Here is a 20,567-nt window from a genome sequence, read left to right on the forward strand (position 1 = left end):
TTTTTATGTTATTCTCTGTCATTCTTCTAAGTGAAGTTGTCTGTTCACAAAATCTTCTGAGCCTGACCCATACTTGATGCTGTTCCCCTCCAGAATTGTAAATAACTTCAACCTCTTTGCTTGGTTGGTTGTTTTTGGGTTTTGGGGTTTTTTTTTTTCCTTGAGATGTTTTTTGATTTTGTTTTGGGGTTTTTGTGTGTTTGTGTGTTTTGTTTGTTTGTTGTTTGAGGGGGGGGTTTTGACCATGCTTTGCTAAAATCAAAGGAAGGCTATGTCTGTGCCACATCCTAGGACATCCTACTGTGTACATTCAGGGTTATTGTCTTGCATAAATAATGAGCCATTTCCATGTCCTGGAAAACTCTATTCTATTGACTATATAAAGGACAACACTTTTGCATATGCTCAGTAAAATCAGTGTATTGGGGAAGAATAAAATGTGAGCAGTCTTGTACACATCGACCTTCTGTCTCTTTGAGGGTGTTGGATCTATTGCACACCTGCAGAACCACCACAGGTGGTGGAGGGTTAGTAGGTAAAGCACTGACTCAGAGAAAATGGCAGATAGAATCAGCCAAAGTGCTCCCCACAGTCCTTGCTAGCTCCTCTTCTGCCTTTGAGCGGAAAAATATTCTGTCAGCCAAGTAAATACCTGTGTTGAACTCTCTGTGGTCTGCAGACTAATTAGTCATTGCCCTATCTGCCCTGGTTACTGCACTGCTAAAGCCTAATCAAATATGAAAAACCGCAAAAGAATTTTCTAATGTGTATTTTGGAAATTACAGCAGCTAGGAAAAAAATAAAGTACTAAAAAAAGTCATTGTGTTGAGAAAGCAAAATGGAGAAGAACTGATGAAACTTGAACACTTTGATTTTTATCTGCATTCCTGTTAAACTTAATTCTTCACATGCAGTGATAGAAGAATGGAATGAAAATCAAAGAAGCAAGCAACCCTTTTTACCTTGAATGGAACAGTATTTAAGAAAGAACTTTTAGCACTGAAAACTGTTCATGAAGCACAAAAACAAACTGTAGTTTTCCAAGATGTCTCCTGGCACCAATATTCTTGTTTGCAAGAAGCTCATTCGCCGTGGCCAAATGCTTGCTGATTCAAATAAAAGCATCTCACCAACAATTCACACAATGATTTAAGATTTAAATTGAACTTGGCCAGCTTAGATAAAAAAAGAAATTACCTAAATTGGAAAAGAAATAAACCTTGCTCAAAGTACAGTTTTCTTTTTCTACCCCAAATTGAATACAAAGGAATGATATAGTGGCACTTTCTTTAATGACCACTTCTTAGATGAATATGCAGCATTTGTTAAAAGGGTGAAGTATTTTTAAACTTGAATAAAACTTACAACTGCAGACTATTAGAAAAATGCATTGTACAACTCATTTGCTCATGCAAGTATTATAGAAAGGTCCAGGGTTAGCAGGAGCCCTAAGGTAAATGCCTGCTGTTGTTCTCACAACAAAATACACTCCTCATACAGTCCCAAATATAATCTTTTGACTGCTGATAGTGGCTTAGTAAAGTCAAAGGAAAAGCACTAGTTATTATTACCACAATCTGTCTTCACTCAAGCAACACCTGGAAATAAATAAAAGAGAACAATATCCTTATGAATCAATAAATAGCTAATTGATTAAAGCATAATTTATCTGTAAAAAGAAGATTTAGTATAGCAAGGCAGAATATCCCTGATGCCATTCATTTGCAACTTTGTAAGATGGCTCCTCAGTACCCACATGTTCAATTCAAAAACCTCACTCAAGCCAAAACCCCACCTACCAGCTCCGATTTATCAGCTCCACTTCAACCCCAAACCTCAGCAGGGTTTCTGGGCCCTTTTGGAGACAGTGCATTGCAGAGGACAGCAGTTCCCATCACGGAGCATTTCCATTGCTGATTGCTGCCATGCAAGGAGAGAGGGATCACACTATGACATGATGCAATCTGCTGCACTTCTAGGACTGCATGACCTCACCATGGCACTGCCAGCAATGAAGTTTCTACTGGTTTCCAGTCCTAGGCTTGTATGGAGCACCAGCTGCTGAGGCCACACTGCAAGTGACAAAATGCAGATGACATCCTTTCACATGACTAAGTTCCACCAGTGAAAGAAACTGCTTTAGGAGGCTGAGTGCATATCAGAAGCCCAAATGCAAGGCACATTAATCTTACAGAGGACCATATTTGCACATAAAACTGCTCATGTAGATGCACTTTTAATGTACCTTTAAAGGACAGGAGCTATAGGACACCAGGCCTGTCCACTTCTCAGGGCAAGCGGTAGGAATATTTTCCCAAAAAAGCATGTGGAGTGCCACGCAGGTTGCTCCTTATTCTCAGTAGGTTTACACTCCCTCTCCTCTCTGTCAGTAGAAGACTAATACTAAATAGTTACAGCTTCATGTGCATGGGGGAGAAGTAACAGTAGCAAAATGTGAAAAAATAAATTCTAAAAACATCCTCATGCCTAATTGAAAATCATAATAAAATACATTTTCGAAGTATGCAGTACTTACTAATCAGAGCAAATATACAGCATAGGTGTGTTGTGCAGCCTAGCAGTAGGGCACATGGGTGGTTGGACTCTTGGGCTGTGGAACTGTAGAAATAGTTGGGATTCGCAGCTGTGTATTTTCTTATTTCCAATTATTCTTCTAAGTTATGTAAAGAGATTTCTGGTGCAGTGAAATGCTCAATGCATAACTTTGTTGAACTAAGATTTTGCTGCAAGAGGTTATGCCCATGCTAGGCATCTAGGTGCTTCAAGAAGGAACTGATACATCATCATCAGTGCCCAAGGTGTGTTCAGAAGAGTCTTGGAAACATTTAATAAGCATTCCATACTTCAAAAATGCATTTTATTATGATTTTTAATTAGGCATGTGGATGCTGTTAGAATTTATTTTTTCACATTTTGAATCCTGAAATCATTGAGCTAATTTTGGACTTTAGTTGCTACCTTTTTTTCTCCAAGTTTGCAAATAGCTTAGTTTAACCTTTTGCTGTGATTTTGTTTTAAACCCATAATTCATCACTTGAGTCTTATCTTCTATAAGATACATATATGCCATATATGCACTTGCAATGTTGTAGAGGATTGTGTTGAAGGCAAATAGGATAAGATTTTACCTGTAAAAGCTGAGACTTAGAGCTTCTTTATTATGAATAATGATTATTATCATTATTTACTGCTTCTGTAAGTGCAGTGTAAGGTGTCCTGTGAAGCTGTTCAGCTTCCAGCACTGAAATGGTTTTCAAGGGTAATACTGGCATTTGTTGAAGCATCTGTTTCCCAGAGGTGTGCTTGTTATTGATCAGCTCACAAAGAAGGTAATACTTTATCTCTGTCCTCTTCAATTGTTAAATTGAGTTCAGATTGTTCAAGAGATCCATGTAGAAACTTATTTCTGGCTTCCAATATATCATCCCATCACTGAACAGCCAGATTCTGCAGCATCAGTTTGGTCACAGTGAACAGAAGCCAAATGGTTATTAGTTGCTTCTGAATTGAATTGAGAACAATGTCTGCTTGCCCAGGATGCTGCCAAATGAGTTTGTTTGCTGCTGCTGTATCTTGCCACATCTTTCTAAAGAGTATCTTTAGAATCCAGTTTCTCCTTATTGCATCACTATTTACTTCCATCTTGATGCTGAAATCTCCTATTTTCTGCCATCCCTACATTCTGTTCAAAATTCAGTGGCAGCCTCATTCCTTTACCCTGCTTCCCTCACCAAAACTTTCATTTTCATCTCTCTTCTTTGCAATTCACCCCATAATTAGCACCTCCAAAAACACTACAAAATTAGTTCTGAAGGCAGAACCAGTTAAATAGGCTTGTACCATAATAAAACTTCACAGACACTGAAGCCCAAAGTCCCTCCTTTTGTCTCTTCAGTTTTAAAATGCCAAATTTAACCTTGCCATACCTCTGGCTCCCAATCTGCTTGACAATACTTACTTGACAGAGAAACCAACAATCCAAATTGACTGCTTCAAAGTCCTCTGTATCTCAGAACGGTAAAAATCCATATAGTTCCAAAATAGTTGGTTGTCTACAGAACCTGTTTCAAGAAAGCTATTTTAAAAAAATACAGGAAGCATATTTTAAAAGGGGGATCTATCTGTTACAGCTTATCATTTCCAATTTCCTCAAAGACTGGCCATTATATGCAAGAAAACTGCATCAACTTACTCTCTTTAGCCCCAGCAGCTGTTCTTTATATTATTAGACATATTATTTATTCACTTTGCCTTATATTTATTTATTGCTAGAAAATTCATCTGAGAACTGATTGACAAAGTTGCTACAGCTTCCATTCTTATTATTTAAATTAATTATATCTGCATTAATAATAAATATGGCCATTTTAATCCTTTTTGTATTCACTTCCTATATCTTCTTTCATATCTTGATGTACAGCTCATTCTTCTGGTCTCCTGATATAGAAGATTAAAAAGCTGTGAATGCTTAAATATATCACAGCAGTTTCTATTCTAGATTTGACAACTGCTATTTATAGGATAAAATTTTGCTCCTTGTTAAGCTGGATGCAGAAAGTGTTATGCCCAGAAGGGCATCATGCAAATAAGCCTTGTGGTTCTAGAACCACAAAAAACTGAGTTTGGAACAGACCTCTGAAGGTCATGCAGTCTAATATTTTTTAACTGCAGACAGTTAGATCAGGTTTCTCAGGGCCATGTTCACCTAAAGATTGAAAATCTCCGAAGATGGAGAGCCTGAAACTTCTCTGTGAAAAGTGTTCTAGGGCTTCATCCCTCTCATTTTGACTTCTTCACCTTTATATCCAGCTGGAGGTTTTGTTTTGGTGGTTTTTGGTGATTTTGTTTTTTGTTTGTTTTTTTGTTTGTTTGTTTTTGTTTTAAAATTTTGGGGGGTTTGTTTATTTTTTGTTTTTGTAGCAGGCATCTGTTTTCTTGTCCTTCTGCTAATACACCAAGATGAACCTAGGTGCATTTTTATGAATCAAATTTAGAGCATTAATTAACCAATTCATTGGACTATGCCAACCATTGTTACTCTAATCTGGATGACAAAATCATGTTTCTCTATAGATCATGGGCAAATTCTCCCAAATTGCTTAGTATTTCATAGTACTTGGCTTTTAGGTGAACTTTTACAAAGTTTCCAAGGACTCTGGATGTCAAGATTTTATTTCTAACTTGATTCCTTTTAAGAGCTTGAATCCCAGGAAGTCTTTGTTTTCTTTCTCTTTGAAAATGAAGCTTTTCAAGCAGAAGGCTGTAGTTTGAAATAGTGTGATACTGCTGTTGGTGGCACCATCATCATTGATCAGGGTGAGCTACTGCTCAGCAAAGGTACACCAATACATTTCTCAGTATCCTATGGATAAGTTAGCAGCTCCTGAAGAAATAAGTTTCACAGAACACTTGAGCTAGGATATTTTATTTTAAGAAAGGCATAGAAAATGTCTGAAGTTTGGCCAGCAAAATTGGAAGTATCTGTAATCAGCAGTCACGCTTGAAAATCTTGGCCTCAGTCTTTTTTTATTGCAGTCTTGTGTCAAATAACATGTAAACACATAACAAATGAAGCAATTTTCAAGAATTTATAGAGGCTTCAACAAATAAGAGGTTTACCTTTCAGATCAAAACCCAACCTTGTATCTCTTTCCACTGCAAAAATACAAAAAAAAATTGAAAAAGTAATTCCCATTTGAGTCTGATAGTTCTTAAAAGATTTTGCTAAAACTTTAGATGTTTAGCTGCTGAGTCCAAACTTCTTCAGGATCTGACCATAACCTATTACAAAGTTTAGGGCAAGGTACGTTTAGGACAAACTTTCTTGATTTTGATCTGACCTTTGACATATTTCTATTTTGTTTGTCACAAGGAGTATCAACATCTGACTGTCTCTCAGCCTATCCAACCTCAGACCTGTTAAATGCCAGGTACCTTGCACAGATGAAGCAGCTGTTTGTTAATGGAGGTAGGGTAGAACTTCTGAGAGTACAGTTCCTTTCTGCAGAAAGACACTATTTCCTGGGATGCTTAAAAACACAGAGGTAGGTTGCTAGTCTGTTACTGCAGAGATAATTTGGGTTTCAGCATGAGCCGGACTGAGATTAATGAGTTTGCTTTTTACCCTGCTTTAGCTGTGCCAGAGTTTATAGCAGGGGAGCTGGCCACAGTATAGCTGGGATCCTTACTAATTCAGACATGTAGGATATTTTAATTCAGGCAGAAGGAGACTGTGATTGCCCTACATACAGATAACCAAACTCCCAATCAGCCAGCCAGCAACAGCAAGCTGCTGGAACCCGGGAAGCTTGTCAGCCTCATGCCTGCAGTCCCCAGGCCATCCAGGAACAGTGGAAGGGGCTTGTCCAAGAAAGCTAATCCCTTCTGCTGTCCCAACCAGGTCTGCCCCTAATGAAGGTAGAATTGTCCATGTAGGTATGGTTTGGAAAGGAAGGGAAGAGAAAGGATGGAAGAGAAGGAAAGCCAAGGCCAGGCAAGGCAGGACAATGAGGTACAATATTCAAAATCAGTCATACCTCTCTGACTTTTGAATTTTCTCTAAGCAAAACCAATGCAGTTCCAAATTTGCTCTTAAATAACAATCTTGACCTTGGAAAAAGGCACCCTTTATTTTGGTCACAATGCCACCTAAAGATATGCTATGCCAATGCCTGTTTAAATGTTTAAATACTTGAGGTTTGTTAAAAAAATGTGTTTCTAAAGACATTTTATCAAGTGAAGGAGATTTGAGACAAAACTAACAGGATTATCCCTGTATTTTTGTAGTTAGAGGAATAATATTGTTTTGTTCCATCAATGTGTCCACTTTACATTGTTCAGCACAAAGCTTTGTGGAATAAGAATCATGGGAATATCACAATATAAAGGAAAAAGGTACAAATAACAGCTTCATAAACTGAGAAATGTACATAAATAAATCATGTAGATGGGGGCAGTTTGCTTAGCTGGCAAGAAAAAAAAATGGAAAATATGCTTGTTAAACAATAACCACAGAGTGTGCTTTTATGATGTTTTTCACCACAGTAATTCATATTAGAGATAGAAGCAGTTGCATGTTAAATAAAATCATTCAGCATTGTTCGCCTCACATTACAAAGAGCTGACTTATGTTGTTTTTAGATGCCTCCCATTAGAAAGTAAATATTCCTCTGATGTTATACATTTCAGAAAATTTAATAAAGATGAACTGTAAATAAAGTCGCAGGGAGATTTCAGACAGTTTTATTAGCAGATTGTTGAAAAGAAAAGAAAATTAAATACAATAACAGTAAACGTGGTTCTCACATTGAAACCAGGCTCAAATAACTAGGCTACCATAGAAAAATTTCCAATTCTTGCATTATGATGTAAAAACAGATTTTTGTACAGATTTTGTACAACAAAATTCGTAATAACCTTTTTTCATTTTTAGAAAACTTTAAATATATAGATAAAAATAGACAATTTTCATAGGTCCTACATGAAGATGAGTATGTTCTGTTCCAAGGGCTTGCATAGAGCGCAAATATGGTTATAATATAGAACAACTAGACATTAATATCTTTAAGATTACAAAAGCATATAAACAATAACATGAGGACAACTTTTCTTCATAATCTATGCAAAAAAAAAAAAAAAAATCCAAATCAAAACCCAAAACCAAAATACCAACCCAAAACCTGTAAAACTAAAGAGGGGCAAAAAACTTCAACTTACGGTAACATCTCATGGTCTGTAATATTTACACTGTTTTTATCAAGATTCTTTCTAAACATCCAGCTCATAAATTGGTTCCCCTTTAATCCTTAACACTTCTGTTTATGTACCAAGCCAAACACCGAGGCATTCCCAAAGGTCTTGAAAGAATATACTGTAAAACTACTAAACCTACTTACAGGTGACTCTATGCAAGGAGCAGAGCAATGGTAAATGCTAGTACATATTTCAGTTGTAGGCTTTTAATTCTCTTTCAGATATGAATGATTCAAAAGCTTGCCACAAGTCCATCTAACTTTACAGCTGTTAACCCTTTAAAGACTGCATACAAAAAAACTGGAGTACAGAATCCCATGTGTGTTGAAGCAACTATGACAATCATGAAGGAATCATGGTTAGAAAATAACATCACTACAAAGTGTTAGACAACAATATTTAATGAAAAATATTGCTCAATATTTCTTTAAAAAAATTACTGTGATGTGAACTTGTATATACATCTTTCTATTGTTAAAAAAGGATCGTGGTGGAGTAAATATGAACTGCACAAAATAAATGTGTACCAGTATTGCGAGGAAGACCTACAAACTACAGAAGCTCAGTGCTAGAGTTTACAAAACATTAGATTTTTTTTTTTGGACAAAATAATATTAATATCCAATCAGAACTACTTTTAAAGAAATATTTGCTTTAAGTTAGGCATCTTAGACATTTAAGGTTTTGATATGTTTCCATGTAATAAATAATATTTTATATGCATAAAACATTAGATGAAGAAAGCATAATCACAAAACTTACAGTAATAGCACTGATTCACAAAATCAGTCTTTAAAGGGGTAACCCAAAAGTATGCAAAGCAAAGAACGTAATTTTTAGTAATGTAATAAGCAGTGTTTTGCAGCTTACTTCCAGTTATCAGCACAAAGGTGAAAACACATATTGTAGCTTTCATAAAGACAGTGAAAGTAACACATAACCATCCATCCCTAAGACAAGGTGGGAGGGACAATAGACTTCAACTGTATCACTCAGTTCTACGTGGAATTGGACTGATACATCAAGTGTTTGTTAGGTTTTCTTTTTTTAGCAACATTGACGTAATATGACATTAACATATAAAAATATTTCTGGCATTTTGACTTGCTGCTCAGCCACAGTCCATTCTTAGAAGTGCACTAGTCAGGGCACTAACCAGGGCTCAATATACAAATAAAAGTGGCTGATACAGAATTCTGACTTGTTACCAGATGCTTAAGATCTCATTCAGTAATACTGTGACTCCAGGACAAATATTTACATGCCTGCATGCGTTAAAACTAGAAAGGTGTCTTTCTGACCAACAGGGTGACAAAACAATATTATCTAAAAGTTTCATTTCCTAAACTCTAGATTTCTACTGCATACATAATACCTTCCTTGTGTGATTTGTGTTATATACTGTACATGTGACCAACATTTTGATAAGAAGCAAAGTCTTTTATTTCATAAACCCCTGCCAGTTGACAATGAGAAATTATTATTCTTTTTATTTATTTTTTTAAATTTTATTTTAGGAAAAGAGACTTTGTGAATGGTAAAACAGTTTGTTTACATTCAGCATTTCTTTTCACTTACACAAAATTCCATTTCACTTAATGTAATCTAACATATATGTGTTGGTCTCTTGGAAAGCATGTGGAAAAAATGTCTTTAGAAGAAAAACCCACGATCATTGTTTGAAAACCGAATGTATCAATTTTTTCTTCTTTTACCTTTTTTTTTTCCTTTTTTTTTTAAATAAGAATCCTCTTATGCCCTCTACAAGTTCATTTCTGAGCTGTCTTGCTGGTTTCGGTATGGTATAACAGTCTGTAAGTGTACTTGGACACCGCTGGAAGGATCATTGGATGTGCTCAAATATAGAATCATCAGAGGAGGAGAAAGTCTGCATTCCTTGAAAAAGGGAACACTCAGCCTTGTTCTGACCGCCTGTAATTTTGGATACAATAGTCCGGCACAGAGATGCAGATTTTCGCTGTGAGAACAGTGCTACTGTACATTTACAAACATTCTATAGATCTCCAGGTTGAGCCACAGGAGATAACCAAAGGAGGACACTCTTGCAGAATTCTTTACATTTTTGAAGAACATTGAAAAATGAAGTTGAGGAAGTTGGTTTGAAAACGTTTTGTTTCCACAGAACTCCTTATGAGCCAATGTCTCACTGCAACGTTCTTTACCGTAGCACACGTATTTTCAGCAGGAAAAATTCAATACATGACAGTAGTTTTCAAATAAAGTCTTCCATCTAAAATATGAAAGAGAAACATTTGCTTTATACATTTATATCTTCAATGAATCAAATAGAGGAAAAACCCCACAAGATTTACAACCTCAGCAGAAGTAGTCATGCAACAAATCTGTAAAATGTCCCCTATGGTACTTTTTGTCCAAAAGAAAAGAAAACCATAAAACCTGAATGTCACCTTGTCAATTTCATCTGCCAATGGTCAAATAAACTCTGTTGAAAATCACATGCACTTTGCGAGTTGTGAAAAATGTGGCAAGTTCTGAAGCTTTAATGTATGCTGGCCTCGTATCAGTGCTAGGGCACTAGGAATGTAGGTGGAGCCTCTGTGCATGTGTTTTTACTGATATGCAAACGTAACTGAATAGTGCTGAACAGCAATTATTTCCTTCATGGTTGCAAAGCAAAAAAATCTTCTTGCATGCAATCGTTAGTACTCCCATCACTAAAGGCATAGCTCACACTTTCTGATTTAGCTGTGTTGTTAAATATACCATGTAATGTAACCATTGTGCACATTTGTAGCTATTTATATAGAACCCAGTATAGGATATTTAAACGGTAGCAGTGAAGTATAGCCTCCTTCCCCCCATAAATGAGATTAACTGAACAATTACTATGGTAAAGATGTAAGCACGTTTCTCACAACATTTTTTCCACCCAAGTAAGGAGCACATATTTAAGTAAGATATGTGAGGGAACATGAGAAACACTGAGATAAACTACCCAGTAACAGTTGATCTAGAAAAATTTGAAGAGAATATACAGGCACAACATATTTCCAGCTAATTTTTAAGTACAAAGCAGGTTTTTCTTCACTTGGGACATGAACACCTTATATACACCTATTTTGATAGCAACATAATGATTATTTTTTAAAAAACAGAAAACAGACAGAAAAGTTTCTCAGCTTTCTGACCCGTAGGGTAGAAAGTGTTGGCCCCATGTGAAAAAAGCACATTATGAAGCAATTAATCCTCCCCAGTGCATAATTACTAAACATAACTTATATTTTAGAATATAAGCATTTGCAACTACAAGCTGTATCTCAGTTCTTAAAGTTTACACGAACCTATTTAAATCTAAGTAAATTTGGCAAATATTTCTAAGATTTCAGACGGTTTTGTTTCTGTTTTGATTTTCCTATTCTAACATTTTTATTCCAAATGAGTTTATAGAACTTTTTATTAGATATACAGTAAAAATTAGATAAACAGTGAAGCAACTGCATGAGATAAACCTGTACAAATGAATGCTGAAATTTTTTAAATGTTTGGTTATCTTTGAAAGATGTGGCATCACCTCCATGAACTTACTGTAATTGCTGAGAGAAAGAAAAGTTAACCTGAAAACAGACAAAAGTGCACACTACAGCTGTAAAACCTTCTGCACACCCCTTTCCAGTTCTATCAGAACTGCTGGGAAAAGTGGGAAGCCATAGAATCACTCTGCTGCAATGATTCTTATCTAATGTCCCTCTGTTTTTCCTTTTTTACCACTAGTTTTCTTTTGTGAGCTTCTGGGGTATATGCCCTTTTGCTGCTTTCTCCCCATCTTTACATTTTTCTTACATTTTTCTACCCCCTTTCCCTACTTTTTTATGTTCCTAGCTTTTTTTTTTTTTTTTTTTTTAAGAGTACATGATAACTTTTCCACTACATAAAAGTGCTTCCTCTCAGAACCATTTCCATTCTCTTTGCTCTTTATAGTCCTTTTTTGCACTGAAGAGAAATAAAAAGGAATTGAAATAAAAGACTTTTTATATTATTATTTGCATGGAAATAATGCATGAAAACCAACCAAAATGCTTATGGGAATTCGGGAGAGAAAGAAGGAGCCCCTGAAATGGAGCTCAATAAAACTGAAGGCCTGGAAAACCATCTCCAAAGAAAACCTGCATTAAGTACGGGTTAGCTACTGCTACTACTGGCTACATTTCCATATAGTTCTCCCAAACATACTGAATAAACACAATAAACATTTACAGCACTAAAGCTGTCTAGATACCTCTCTAGGAGTATTACTCTGCATATATACCAGCACTTTGGCTATCCTGAACGTACACTTGCTAATGAGTGCTATGTATAATTCCCACACCTTAACGTTCTGATAACCAGCAGTTTTATTATACTAGGTCTCCATTTACCTTTTAAAATAAAATATGTATTAAAACTAATTCTCAATTAAAAATACAGCTGCAGGAAGCAGAATCCTTGTAGCAGCCAACAAAAGATGAACAGCAGTACAGTTTCAAGAGTCAGCTCTATTTCACACTGCTTAAGGATCCAACCTGGCAGTGAAATCAATAGCAGGTTTTTCACTTTTAAAAGATGACACTATCAGATCCTCTATTCTGTATCCGCAGAAAATGAATAAGAATAGAAAAGCGCAGCTCTACAAAGCTCCTTCCTTACAAAATAAGAGGATACTTGTTTATATATATAAGTTCTCTTCAACATCTTCATTAACAGCTTGGCCACAGAACTCGAGGGGATATTAAGTTTGTCAATGACACTAAATTGGGAGGAGCCATTGACTCTCTCAAGGGCAGAGAGACCTTGACAACTGAGAGAGGCGAGCAATCAAGCCATATGAAGTTTAACACGGGCAAGTGCTGGATTCAGCATCTGGGATGGAGAAATCCTGGTGGTATGCATAGACTAGAGAATGATAGGCTGGAAAGCAGTGCCATGGAAAGGGACCTGGGGGTCCTGGTCAATGGCAAGTTGAACATGAGTCAGCCATGCCCTGGCAGCAAGAAGGGCCAACCCTGGGGAGCATCAGGCACAGCATCACAGCCAGGCAAGGAAGGGGATTGTCCTGCTCTGCTCTGCACTGGGGCAGCCCCACCTTGAGTGCTGGGGACAGTTTGGGGTGCCACAATGTAAAAAGACATTAAACTATTAGAGAGCATCCAAAGGAGGGCAATGGTGATGCTGAAGGGTCTGGAGGGGAAGCTGTATGAGGACCAGCTGAGGTCATTTGGTCTGTTCAGCCTGGAGGAGACTGAGGGGAGACCTTGTCGCAGTCTTCAATTTCCTCAGATGAGAAAGTGGAGGGGTAGAGGCTGATCTCTTCCCTCTCATGACCAGTGATAGGACTTGAGTAAATAGCATAAAGCCAAGTCAGGGGAGGCTTAGGTTGGATATCAGAAAAAGGTTCTTTACCCAGAGGGTGTTTGGGAACTCTAACAGGCTCCACAGGGAAGTGGCCATAACACTATGGCTGAGAAGTTCATGTAGCCAGTCATGAAGAACGAGCAACAGGTGAATAGCAGTGCACTTCAGAAATTCAAAGACTTCAAACTGTGTTACCAAAAACTCAGAGATCTGCAGAGGAACAATGACCTTGCATCACAAAGTGGTGACCAAATACAACCCCTACATTTGTCTGCTGTCTCTTTTCAATGGTGACTCCTACTACCTTGCTCCTATCCATTTACCTCCCTATTCTTAATGTTCTGAGGTTCTTTCCAAATGACAGGAACTTCCCAGAGCTGTTGTCAAAGCCACCAGAATCACTTTGCCTCTAGGTGTAGCCAGAGCTCCTATCTGAATACAAGTGGAATATTACCACTGATAGGCCTTTAATGATTTCAAGGTTAAAATCATAGACAAAACCTACAAATCATGAACGTGATCCGCAAATTGAGCCAGCTCATCCTTTGTAAGGCAATGTGAAAATGCCACTACTTCTAAATCCTAAATCCTGAGCATGCCTGTGCTTTCTGCCTCCCAATCAGCTTTAACTGATCAGCTACACAGGCCCGTTGCATTACTTTCTTCTGCTACCAAATGCAGAATTTTTCTATCAGCATAAAAACAATTTTATGTAAAACAAATATGCAATATTTTAGCCACACAAACATATGCATACAAACATATACTACACACACACACAGACGCACACACACTAAGGATGTTTACAACACGGGGGTATATTTTTAGCCTACTGAAAATTGTTGATCTGTGGTGAAGTTTTTCCCAATTTTACAAACTGTTATATACAATACAAGTACATAAAACTTACTTTTACTCTTAGGAAGTCAAGCAAAAACACAAACTGGGAAAATACTGATAAATTTCTAAATAGAACTGTGTGTGATTAGCAGATTGTCATCTGTTTTAATTGCTCTTTTGCAAATGGCAGTGTTCAGCAAGATCACGCAAGCTCATGCTAGTAACTCAAACTGAAAATGCCACTACTCCTAAACATCATTTGTTTTTGTCTGTGGATTGATATGACAGAAATGCTACCCAGAGTGAGGGAGTATTATTTTAGATCAACTCTTTTTAATTAAGATTCATTTTGAGGCTTTTGGATGAACATGCTCAAATAGTTAAAAGGTCACAAATGTTATAAAAAACAAACAAATGGAACTGACATAAAAGTTTGCAATGCTGAAACAAATCATATGTCTCTAAATGCATTCCCACAGAGATGTCATCTGGGAAATGATTCACTTTAGTGTTCTGTGGGCAGCTTGCAGTAAGTATCTCCATGGACCCAGTATTTTCAGAGGGAAAAACACAAACCCACTCATATTAATATGCAACTTTGTAAACTGATAAAAATGTACAATGAAATGCTAGGTTTTGTCTTCAGCTGCAAACTAAATAAGTTGTCCATTAGATGGTAATGTGGGCATTTCTGCCACTGAGTACAGGTCCCAGTGGGGTTGTTTGCCATCCACAAAATCATATTCTCAGAGTTGCTTTAAAAAAAAATGTAGTAACAGTGATCATCATCACTATAATACTGCAGTGTTTAATTTATGAAAATCAGCAAATCAATGTCCAAAGTGTACTGTCACATCTGAGTTCAGTCACTCATTATCTTACAAAAACCCACTGAGGTAAATTCTCCTCAGGAAAAGGATAGTGTTTTCTATAGACAGGAGCTGAAAACAACTAACCAAGTGACCAAACAGACAGAAAGATACAGCAGCTTGACACAGAGAGCTGATAAGAAAGAAACCCCCAGAGTCCAGGTTAAGAAGAAAAGAATAAAATACTTTGTGAGAAGGAAAATCACAGAATCACAAAGTGGTTTGGGTTGGAAGGGACCTTAAAGACCACCAAGGACCACTCTCCTGTCATGGGTAGGGTTTCCTTTCACTAGACCAGGTTGCTCAGAAAACAAATGACAAGATATGAAATCTAGGTGTGAGCTTTGGAAAGTTGGGATGTCAAGGTTTGAATATTCTTTTTACCCTTTTTTTTTTAATTTTAGCTGGTAAGCTGTAGAATAGTAAATCCCAGCCCATGATCCAAGAACATTTACATCAAAGCAGCCACAGTTTTCAGTTGCTAGAAGTCCTAACTTCAGTTAACATATTTTTGTCAAATATCACTGGTACAGGCCAGTGATAGAAGCCAATTTTCACTCAAAATGGGTCTTGAGGCTTTTTGAATAGTGTATCTATTCATCTCTTTGTACTTTCAAAGAACAGAGGTTGATGTCTCTTGTTGTGAAGACAGGAACTTTATTCCCAAATATGGGTCTGAAATTTTCTGTGATTTTTTTTGTGTTTTTTGGGTTTTTTTTCCTCTTTTTCTGTTCTCACATTCAAACTTCTGTTTCTTTTCCTTTTCATTTTAGGTAACAGAGATTTCATGTACTGATGGTTTCTCAGTCTCTTTTCTTGTGCTTAGGAAGATAACAGCAGTGTTAGCTGAATCCTCTAAGGAAAATATTAGCACAAATAACAAAAAAAAAAAAAAAACACCAGCAACAAAAAACCCTATATATGCATATGTATTTCACGGAAATAAAAGGTTCTTCACTCATAAAAATCCATTTGAACCCCATCTCTAAGGCTGGTGACTGAGCTGATCTAAGCTAAGGGTCCTCTTCTAAAATCACATGTTGCAACACAAAATCCCCAGGACTAGCCCATGTGCTCCTGAAGGCAGCAGATGCTTCATACTGGAATTGAGTATACTGCTGCCAGACCCTCCAGCCATTAAAAACTGCTAACTTCAGCGTAAAAGAAATAAAATATTTGTGACCTTAAATGGGGCTACTCATATCTAAATCAAAGCAAAGCTGCTCATTTGTGCTAAGTAACATATTAAATTGCATTTCCTGTTAGGAAGTAGCTTTATTGAAAATGGTAGCTATTTTCTCAGAAGTTATTTCCAGGCACCTGTAATCTTAATGAGGTTTGTCCCTTTCAAAGAACAGTTGTACGTGCATGCCCGAATGCACACAACCTCTTCAGCCCAGAGCTGATAAAAGCATCTGCATGCCATAGCTCAAGCACGTTAAAATTATATAACTGGTTGGTTTATTTGTTTTAATAAGATGGGGCAAATGTGAATCACAGTGTACTTCTAACCATTCATTCAGGCTGATGTTTTAATCATTTGGAGGAAGAGAAACAAAACAAAAGAAAGGGATGGCAAACAAATGGTAATGATTCATGTGGTATTTGATAAGACAGCAGTGGGAAGTCAAAATAAAAGCAAGCATATTGTGGCAGATGGAAGGGATCTTAGTCAAGTTGTAACCCTTCTTTAAAAAAACTTAAAGGAAGCAACTATTGTATACTCTTCATTTATTTAATTCCAAATTGAGACACAAGAGGATTTATTTTCCACCAAAGATGGAAGATAAGATGGGAGTCTAATTTTTTAATAATGGGAAAATAATTTATGATGAATTTCAGTCTTTTTCAGTTTGCAGAGTGTGAGACAAAAAGCTCATCATTTGTAAAATTCAGTCATGGAATCAACTGGATATAACTTTTCATAGTATTCCTAATAAAGTACAAAACAGTTCATTGTCAGGGGAAATAATTCTTCCTAGTGTCTAGAGTTGATTAGAACTTTGAGGTTTTACAACTCAATACTGAAAAGGAGGGATGGAGGGATATATACTGGGCTGACATTGTTACTGGCAGCACAAGTAGACAATGTATTGGGGAATGTGGATGGATCCACTGCCACCTTCCATAGCAGAGTACAGGAGATGCAGGAAAGCTAGCTCAAACATTGGGGCTTTGAAATTCAAGCAATTTGTTCTTTAAAAAAGTGCCCATCCAGTTTTTATGCAAAGATGGGTGATTTCACACTGCATGTTCATTAAACGCATGCAAATATGAAGTATGTAAACATATTTGGCCAAACACTATCCCAGTTTGCCCTTTGTGTAACACCAATAAATTAGTTTCAAATTTGCATATTGTTATTAATCATACACCTTTCATTTCTCTACTTAACATTCATGTACAAATATATTTGTGTTAGTACTCAGTACAAATATTCAGGAAACTGAGATGTCCATGTGTTTCTTTTTAAAGCAGCAATTTATATGTAGGAGATTTTAATTCTAATTAAAGACATAAAACTAAACTATGGATGTGTAAAAAAGAGCATCTAAATACCTTTTTTCACACTTATTTTCAAATATTGAGCTATCTTCTCTCAGTGATTTTACCATGTGTTTTAATCATTAATATTTATTTCCATTACTCCCATGTATCTGTGGGAGTAAGCTAAAGGTCAGCAATCTGGTCTTTAGTAAACTAACAAAGCAGGGGAGTACCTGAATATGTCACCTTCCATTATTTAAAGATCATATTCTATGCATAAAACTGGCCATTTTGAGGACTGAGAAATTGTTTGAAAGAGATTTTTTTTTTAAAAAAATCACAGTCTTTTCTTGCTGCTTCACAAACTTAGCAACCCTTGTTCTATTTGTATAAACAGAAGAAGCCATATCCAAAAAAAGGCAACAGAACTGATTACTTACAAGCACTGAACCTGAGTCACTAAGGCATTGTACTGTGTCACTTCATGTTAGTAAAAAAAAAAAAAATCAGTAATGATAAACAAAAACAACAGACACAAAACAGAACAAAACCCTCTCAACTGAAGAATCATGTGGAAAAGTTATTAAAGGATGAAGTCACAGCTAAATACAATCAGCTTGTGAGCTTCCACAGCTCATTGTGTTCAGTGCTGTTTGTATCACACTGTGGATAATTTTGGTGCTGAACAATCTGTCCCGCATAAAACAGTTTGAAGTTCTACAAAAAGGTGTGCTTTATTTGTTACTGTATTTCCAGAAACATAAATGACTTTTTTTAGTATCAGCAAGCAACCTTGGATCTGATAGCATAAAATTGAAAAAGAATTGTATATTGGAATGTAGTTTCTCCCAGGCATTTTCTGCCTCTCTTTGGTTTTGGGCTTTTTTCTGTTAAGTCCAGATGGAAACAGAATTTACTATTCATTCCTTTAGTCTGATCAGTCTTCTTTCACTTCTCTCCATTTTGCCTCCTTTTTTAGTGCCTTGCTCAAATCATCACTTTTTAACACTAAATATCATCATTAAAGTAATCTTACATACACGATATCAATCATACAGTTATGCTTCAAACAGACTTAAAAAGGAATTACTTTCCTTTTCTGGAGAGAAAAAGTGGTCATAAAACGAAATTGGAACAAAATACATGAGACCAGTGTTTGTTGGAGCTTTCAGCAGTTTGGCTGAATTACAGAAAGTATCTATGCAAAAGTACATGTAAGTGGGTATTTCCTTAAAAATACCCTCCATCTACATGAAAAACAGAAATGCACACAAATCCTATCCACCACTCAACTAGAAGCTGATACAGTAGGCAGGATACAGGTGTATACAACTATAGATCCTATTAATAAAATATGAATAATAAAAATCTTTTATAAAATTCTGAAAAAGTAGCATGGGTCATGATAATTGCTAGGAATAGTTGTGGCCATAGTTAGTACTCTCCATCAACAGACAGTGTGATGTTAATTTCTTTCAGCAGATAGAAATAATTAATGAAGATGAGTTTTTCTACGGTATTACCTTTTCTAGAGCTTTGCCTGCATCTTTTCAGAACACAAGAAAAGACTTAGATCTAATACCTACTCCTACGCAGAGCACCTCTTCTGATTCACAGAATCACAAACCTACCTCTCTTCACTCCCAGCCACATCTTTTCTAAACAAGTAATTTGAATTTCATGTTGCCCAAGTAACTAAAAGGCAGACTAGTGTTTTGTTGTTTTCAGATTAAACACCACAATTAATACAAGAGTACATAACATGCCATTTAAACTGCTCCAAAGTCTACTGGAAAATAGAGGCCACTTAAAGAAAGCTATATTAGTCTGCATACATAATTCTGGAATATGTGGAATCCTTTCTTAATATCAGTATCACATTAGCGCCCCACTTTAATACACGACCACCCCTGCTGTCATCTGTGTGCTAAAACAGAGTAACCACCCGATGCTAAACATGAAGAAATAGTCACATGCAGAACAGGAAGGAATGAGGCTGTAAAATAGATAGATTGCACAGCAGCAAGATGATGGAAAATCTATTAAGGATGCAAGGGATGTCAAAACATTTGTAACATAACCTTGCTGCTTTTAGGTATTTTGTATGAAAGCAAGTTTATGGCACCAAGCAGTGCCATTCAGCTCAAGAAAAAGAGTCAAGACAACAGAAACCAAACCAGAAGTCATGGCCTAGGAAATCAGCTATGAACTGAAGTCACACATAATCCTTCCACCACACAGAAATAGACAAAGGTCTTAACGAAGTTCCCAGGGCTTAGCATGAGCAGCATAACTACAAAACTGAAAATAAAATCAGCTCATGTTAATTCTGAGGAAGACTTCAAGCTGAAACACATAAATAGGGTCTAACCCAGTAGTTAGCCATGAAGAAATACTTAAAACAAAAGGCTTTTTTTTTTTTTTCTCCAGAATGAAAACTACCATAATTTTATATTATGAGGGAACTCTGCTTCTGTGGCAACTGCTAATGTTAGCCCTGGTAGGTTGCTTTTCAATTCAGAGTTCAAACTAGTTCCCCTAACTAATTGTAAACTTCCATCTTGAATACATCTTCATAGATGCATTTAAGTACTGCAGTGACAAGCCAATCTTCCCCATTCCCTCTCAGTGGTAACATAATTTCAGAGAGGTACTTCAAAATGATTATTCTACCCTCCCAGGAAAAACTCAATTAGCCTTAGGGCCAGGTGGTTTGAATTTGGCACCACTCTGTGTCTTTGCCAGTAAAGACTCCTCAGAAAAAACAGCATGTCATGACAGACTGTGTCCTGGATGCACCCCACTGCAGAAATCCCAGACCATATGGAAGCAGCACGCTTTCCCAGAGAGAACTTAACACCATGGTTCATCATCAAAAAGTAAGCAAGAGAAAAGAGAATGGCTAAATTAAACCACAGATCAGTCTTAACCAATGACTTTGGGATCAAGTGACTACCTTGCAGCCAGAAGCAATGAGCTGTGCAAAATATCTGAAGTGTAAAATTTTCTTGCTTCAAGAAAAAAGTGTGATTTTCTCAAGACAGAGGAAATGAAAAATGTTACTTCCTGGTTGCTTTTACTCTTCCCCACCCATCTCCCTCCCTCTCCCCATCTCTCCCACCTTTCCACTTACTGTGTTTCTTGTCAACAGCAACACACTAATGGCATTGTACAAGTCACTTGCAGGACATTCCCTGGAACAGCATTTAAGATGCTGGTTACCCATGC

General features: G+C 36.7%; 1 protein-coding gene across 6 annotated transcripts in view; it reads right to left on the reverse strand.

Moving 5' to 3' along the window:
* Positions 1–7,247: 7,247 nt before the first annotated feature.
* The window catches only part of DACH1 (dachshund family transcription factor 1), a 353,632-nt gene continuing 340,312 nt past the window's right edge, over positions 7,248–20,567 (reverse strand). For all 6 annotated transcript variants that reach the window (XM_059839129.1, XM_059839130.1, XM_059839128.1 and 3 more), the window contains one exon: positions 7,248–10,024. In XM_059839129.1, the coding sequence (XP_059695112.1) occupies positions 9,987–10,024 (38 nt within the window). In that variant the 3' untranslated portion in view covers positions 7,248–9,986. The remainder of the gene's footprint in view (positions 10,025–20,567) is intronic.

This window comes from Haemorhous mexicanus, chromosome 2 (assembly GCF_027477595.1).
Source record: "Haemorhous mexicanus isolate bHaeMex1 chromosome 2, bHaeMex1.pri, whole genome shotgun sequence".
Lineage (NCBI taxonomy): Eukaryota > Metazoa > Chordata > Aves > Passeriformes > Fringillidae > Haemorhous > Haemorhous mexicanus.